Source organism: Solanum pennellii, chromosome 8, assembly GCF_001406875.1.
Source record: "Solanum pennellii chromosome 8, SPENNV200".
Classification (NCBI taxonomy): domain Eukaryota; kingdom Viridiplantae; phylum Streptophyta; class Magnoliopsida; order Solanales; family Solanaceae; genus Solanum; species Solanum pennellii.
This window is the reverse complement of record NC_028644.1, coordinates 26549981-26556273: the sequence shown is the minus strand read 5'-3', so window position 1 is coordinate 26556273 and position 6293 is coordinate 26549981. Positions and strand designations below refer to the sequence as shown.

The window sequence follows — 6293 nt, the reverse complement described above, 5'->3', positions numbered from 1 at the left end:
TTCGTCAAGCCTTCTCTGACAAACAACAATTCATATTGTTCCCTTCTTTAAAGAAAATAAATTTTGGTAATTGTGTAAAAATATAGTGACATTAATTTTTTCCAAGCTCATTATGAGACCTTATTGTTGAAAAACAGTGAGTATTCTCACTTCAATCTATTGAGTTGTGAATCGTTTACTCAGCAATGGAAATACCAATATTTCTTCTCATATAAACACCTTTCAATTTTTCCAACACGCATAAACACAAGAAAGAACTGAAAATAATGCAGCTCAAACTGCTAGGCTGCACTTTGTTATCGAGATGTGCCATAACGAAAACCAACTACAAGTAAACATGTCGGGCGCTGTTTACCACAAAATAAATGAACATAAAAAGAGTAGTCTCATATTAAAACAAGGAAGAATAGAGTAAGCACTGGTCACTTGAGCAAAAAAATATGGACATGCATCAAAATAGAGCAGATTTAAACTGCATAACATTACACACCAAGTAAAAGACAGAAAGAGACCACTTCCATGTCATGGTCTACCTATCAATTCTTTGAACAAAGATCACTTCTTACTTTTTGTATAAACATGAAAACATCAAATCAAATAACAATCACTAGTTGAATCAACAAAATGCCTCAGTCCACAATGCTCCCTAAAGTCTCATACATACTTCATGGGATAAATAGTCCACAGGACATGGGGCAGACTCCTAGAATGAGAGGACATGCGGCAGACTCCTAGAACGAGATGACATGGGGCAGACTCCTGGAACGAGATCGAAACTACTTTAGGGGTCAGTACAAACTTCTTACTAAGAATAGAGATCTCTACCCAATTCCTTAAAAGGATTATCTCGCTAGAAGATTCATTATGACCATCGGCAGACCGCATACTACGATTTCAAGCCAGAGCTCTTCCCTGACACTTCTTCTAATTGCTAACCCTAGAGACCAAAAGGTCAACAAGAACCAAAACCATTTAAGCTTCAATAAAAGATTAGAATTGATCCCTACCAGTGAAATGGGCAGGAGATGTCCTGGCAGGACATCATCTCCCTGGAAGCCTCAACATCAATATCACCATACTGTTAACTAGAGTTGAAAACAAGAGCTCTCCTCTTTTTCTATGGTGAACCTAGATATCTTCAGTCCGACAAAGATGACCAAAAAATATGGAGTTGAATTGAATATCCTGTCAAACTCCATAGCAGAAAAGTTCGTTCCAAGTACTCAATCTATCATCAAAATAGAGAATCTTAGAAAGGGCTATTCTTATCATAAAACCGAAGCACTAATTATGTCCAAATCAACATATTTAAGAGATTAGAAAGGACTGAGAGCAAAAGGGAAGAGGGAGAGTGTAGAAGCCATTCAATCTGACATTAAGGAGTAGAATGCAGGTGGTGAGAGTACATTGGTATGATACAACGAAGTAGATATTTGAAATTGTATGAACTGCCATGGTGTTAAATTTAGGAGTCCTCCATGAAACATTGGAAAAGAGTGACAATATACTGATGAACATCAAGGATGACAGAACCAGTTTGGACTGGTCTGTTAGATGTATAACATAGTTTATAGAACTTGTGTCTGGCAGTTCTTTAACAATGTTTATACTTCTACCAAGAACATTGATGGAAACATAAGGAGCAGAATAAGGATCTACAAAAGTTATTTATACATATGTATTCACCTAGAGAAACATAGAATAGAAAAGAGAAGTTCACAAATGTACCAGAAATGATTTGTTCGTATTCTGAACAGGAAGAGACAACAAGTTGGCTAGAAAATATTAGAAATGATCACAGCATACAAAGGTGTATAAAGAAGCAACATATGGATTAATATAAAGGACACCTAAGATAATTTTTCCATATCCCTAGGGATAGCAATGGGCGGGGCGGACGCGGCCAGGGCGGGTTTAAGGCTATGAGGGGCAGGTTGAAGTGATTTTTATAAGAGTGATAGAGCATTATCTATTAAGATAGTTTCTTTAAAGTTGCTAAAATATTCAAGATAGTATGTGAAAATGGTTCAATCAAAACTAAAACAATTTCTTGCATGTCTTGCCAATTGACCTCTAAAAAATAAAACTTCAAGTCGTTATCTATTAAATCAATACAACTTAATAAAAAAATGAATATATTTTTATGAATTTTATTTTTAATATCAAACTTAACTAGAAAAGAAAATATTTTAAAAAATATGTGGGGCGGGGGTGTAAGCGGGGCGGGTTGAAAATGAAAAAAATGTTATGCGGGGCAAAGCAGGGCGGATTAAATTTTTTGCGGGTGGAGCTCCGCCCTACCCCACACCATCCCATTGCCATCCCTACATATCTCACATGAGCACATAATTAAGTGTACATTATGGTGATTGGAGCTAAACGGAGAAATGTAGCTTAAACCGTACATTAGGTCCGGTGTTCACCAAGAGTCTTTCAAATATGATTAGAGATATGTTACCAGTGAAACATAGGTGTGAGAAAAGAAACTCTAAAATGCTGAGGAACACCAAATTTTTACAAGAACAGAAGGCACGAATAGAGCGGAGGGGAACAAGATTCAATTAGCTAATACTTGCTAAGAATAATTGGTGGACTGTCGATAGATTGGAAATAATAAACAAGCAAGTTGCTAAACAGCTCATGTCTTATACTAAGACTCAATGACCTTCACCAAGAAAAGATGAGATAACAAAGCATAAACAAGTGAAAAGATGTGCAGAAGTGTCTTTCCCCTTCCAGAGAGAACCTTTTGATGAAGGATTTAGATGGACAAAGTCCAAAGACTTGGGAATTAATTTCACTAAGAGATTATCTTGCTAGTACTAAGATATTTTAAGATGTAATTAAATAAAACACAAAGAGGTGGCAGATCAATATCATGCGCATACAACAGTCACAAGGCAATCAATGAGTAAATTGAACAAATTGTTTGCCTTTTTTGCTTATAATTCTCTGTTCCTAAATTTAATTTCAGTCTACTCTTCTGAATCAAAGAACTAAAAGGCTGTCAGACTGAAATAGATTTGTCTTCCCTTTTCTTTTTCAGTAAAGTGAATAGATGAAGATTCCAAAAATAGATAGAAGATAGCTAAAGGTGAAAGGGACCGCAGCAAATTAGATAGAAACATATACTCAATGAGAGATCTTGGAAGCAATTGGCACCGGAAACTGCAGAACTATGATTATATGGAACAGTAAATGCTTTAGCCCAAGTTAAGCACCAGATATTTTCCTTCTTTAGAGGATCTTGAGAATTTGGAGACGCTCACTGGTTATTAGGATATATCTTGTAGTGCTAATGCACACAGCAGAGAACTTATACAAACTCACAGAATGAGCACATGAACCACAGGTCATATCAGCAACACCTGATCTTACTGAAGAAGCTAAGAGCAAAGAGGAATCAGCAACAAGATACTGAAATCCATGTAACATGAGCTTGACAGCTGATAATAGATAAAGTTCCGTATAAAGTAAACAGAGCATGGGAAAGTAGGAGAAAGTTGGAAGCGGTATTCACCAAATGATAAGAACTGATGACAGACTATCAAAGGAAAGATAATGTCCTACGAAGTTCTAACCAGAGCAGATGAAAAGAGCCTATCAGGCAACATGGCTGAACCTATATAGGCAGAAAACAGAACAAATGGTCCAACTACATGAATTTTACTTGCAAACGTTCCTACAGAGAAGAAATTTATCAATCCTACGCAAATGACACTCTCCAGCACGAGAACCTACCATATTCTAGAGAGGAACTTCGGAAGAAGGAACCTCGATATTTAGTCAAGGTCGCACCTTCAGAAAGGAGATGTGTCTTTATTGCTCAAGTCGCCATTATGAATGCCTGAATCAAGTTCTCAGCAGCACGCTTCTGTTCCTGCGTACCAGATATTATAGCAATCTGATCACCTCGAGAGGATTTGGAATCAATTATATCCACAGCTGCTCCAGATATCTACAAGAGGAACAAGGACTTTAAGAAAGCAACCAACCATCATATCAAAGTAGTAGCAAGATACCAGAACTGCACTGCAAGTAATACCTACGGCTTCAAGATTAAAGCAACAAGTATCTAATATTCATTCAGTATGAAGGTATTCATGCATACTGACATTCACAGAGGTGGTATTCATGCATAGTGACATGCACACCCACACACAAAAAGATAATCATTTTGTTGTCTATTCTTTAGGTTGAGTGGGCTGCGCATAAGTTGGCAAGGCAGAAGTGTCAGTGGCTACACCAGCAACAGCAATAACATACCCAGTGCAACCCCACAAGAGGTGTCTAGGGAGAGTGGTGTGCACACAGCCTTACTCCTACCTCTGTGAAGGTAAAGACTGCTTCCTATGGACCTTCGACTCAATTCCAGCATATCAAAATCAGTAAGAAAAGGATATACAATAGTGAAGAAACCATACAGAAAATAATGAAGAAACAACACCAGCCCCGACCAAAAGTCCAAAATATAAATCCCACAACAAGAGCAGTAGATATGCAGGGTGAGGTAAGTGTTTGAAACTCAAAGACCGTATCATTTAAACAACCATGTAAATTAGACCACCAAAGGAAGATAAGCAATAGACATAAAAATCAAGTTCTAAACAGGCTCAAGTAACTACTGACCTTGCGAATATTATCTATGTTTGAGCCACCTTTACCCATAACTTTACCGACTGCATGTCCTGGGATAACCATCTCTACAGCTGAGGGTGGAGGCAATCTGCTTAAAGGCATGATACAGCTCAGAAAAATCAAGAGAGAAAATACAAGTTACTTCACCAGCATAAAGTACTTACCCGCCATATAACTTTGAGGAATATGAAGAGAACGTTCCGTAGGTATCTTCCCCCATCTTCCAACAGAAAAATAGTGAAAGTAAACATCCAGGAACAGTGAAATTAAAGAACAGACGATGAACAATAGCATTCAGCAAGAAGCAGAACCCATGGCACCGGAAAGCCAAAAAGATTTAGAAATAAGACTCAAGGACTTCACAACTAGTAAATCCATGAAGATTGCAAGATAAACATCAACAGTAATTGGAATGTTTCATGTTGACTTCATCATATTCATATAACATCCTTATTAAGAGATTTAACATTTCCATTAGTTAGACCAATTCATATGAAGGGAGAAGAAAGATTGGTCACCAGAATGACATTTGTGTAACTTCTCCATAGCTACCTAACTATATAGTAATTAATAGTAAAAGAGGGATAAAAGGTAGCATGTTTTCCAGACAATTGGTTACTCTCGATCTCTCCTTTGCTTTGCCAAAGCGAGATAACTGTACTCTGCATATCTTCACCAAGTAAAACAGTCACCAGTACCAAATGCTTCATTTCTTGAATCACCTTATAACAGCTATTCAGGCAATTTATAAATTAAAAAATGGAGGAAAAAAATAATTGACATCAGACGTAGTTTTCCAATGCTGCAATTTTGATTAAAATTTGAGTTTGAAATGCCCAGATACACAACAGCATGGACATAGAACTTTGTGCCATGCAGGGAAAGCAGAAGTATACCGAGAGCGACTCATGACCATAGCGGCTGCCTGAAGAACGCATTCCAACACCATTCCCAGTTTCAATCCTATGTTCATAGCTCAAAGGAGCAGCTGGAGGAACATTGGGCAACACTGGAGCCAATGAGAAACCAGTAGCACCAGCGCGTAAAGAATCAGCACCTGCAGATGGATTATTATTACCTTCTCGGCCTTTTATAACATCATCTCTGAGCCTCAGTACAATCTGGATAAGGGCGTCCCTCACACTACTAACTTCTCCAGACACCTATGCATTTAAAACGCCGGCTGATGAAATATAAGGATAACCAACTAAAAGACAGTTTAATTGATTAAAACTATTATGAAAGACAGACCTCAACAAGTTCATCATTTGAATCTGCACATTTGGGCCTCTCGCCTTTTGAGATACGTACATCAGCTCTAGTTCTCTTCCGGATTTCATTAATGATTGAACCACCTTTCCCAATGATACATCCAATAATCTTAGATGGAACAAGTAGACGAAAAGTTACAGTATCCTCATCTTCGTCATTTATTTTCCCTTGCAGCAGAAGTACCGCTTCAACTGCCATGGATTTAAGATCATCCACTGACTACAGAAAACCAAATGCTGAATATGGTAAATACATGGAATACAAGATAGTGGAGATGTATCAAACTACTTTATATAAAGTTGATTACAAAGTCAACATAAACAGCCAACTACTAATGTTTTTAGCATCAAATAAAGTGAAATATATAGCACCCCAACTCCCCC

At 37.5% G+C, this 6293-nt stretch overlaps 1 protein-coding gene across 3 annotated transcripts in view; it reads right to left on the bottom strand.

The window, feature by feature from the left end:
- Positions 1-426: 426 nt before the first annotated feature.
- LOC107028524 (KH domain-containing protein At4g18375) overlaps positions 427-6293 on the bottom strand; it is an 8604-nt gene continuing 2737 nt past the window's right edge. For 2 of the 3 annotated variants that reach the window (XM_015229617.2, XM_015229618.2), the window contains exons 4-8: positions 5890-6129; positions 5535-5801; positions 4803-4858; positions 4630-4726; positions 427-3958 (exon numbers count right to left, since the gene is read on the bottom strand). In XM_015229617.2, coding sequence (XP_015085103.1) covers positions 3827-3958; positions 4630-4726; positions 4803-4858; positions 5535-5801; positions 5890-6129 — 792 coding nt within the window. In that variant the 3' untranslated portion in view covers positions 427-3826. The remainder of the gene's footprint in view (positions 3959-4629; positions 4727-4802; positions 4859-5534; positions 5802-5889; positions 6130-6293) is intronic. The other variant, XM_015229619.2, reaches the window with a different exon arrangement.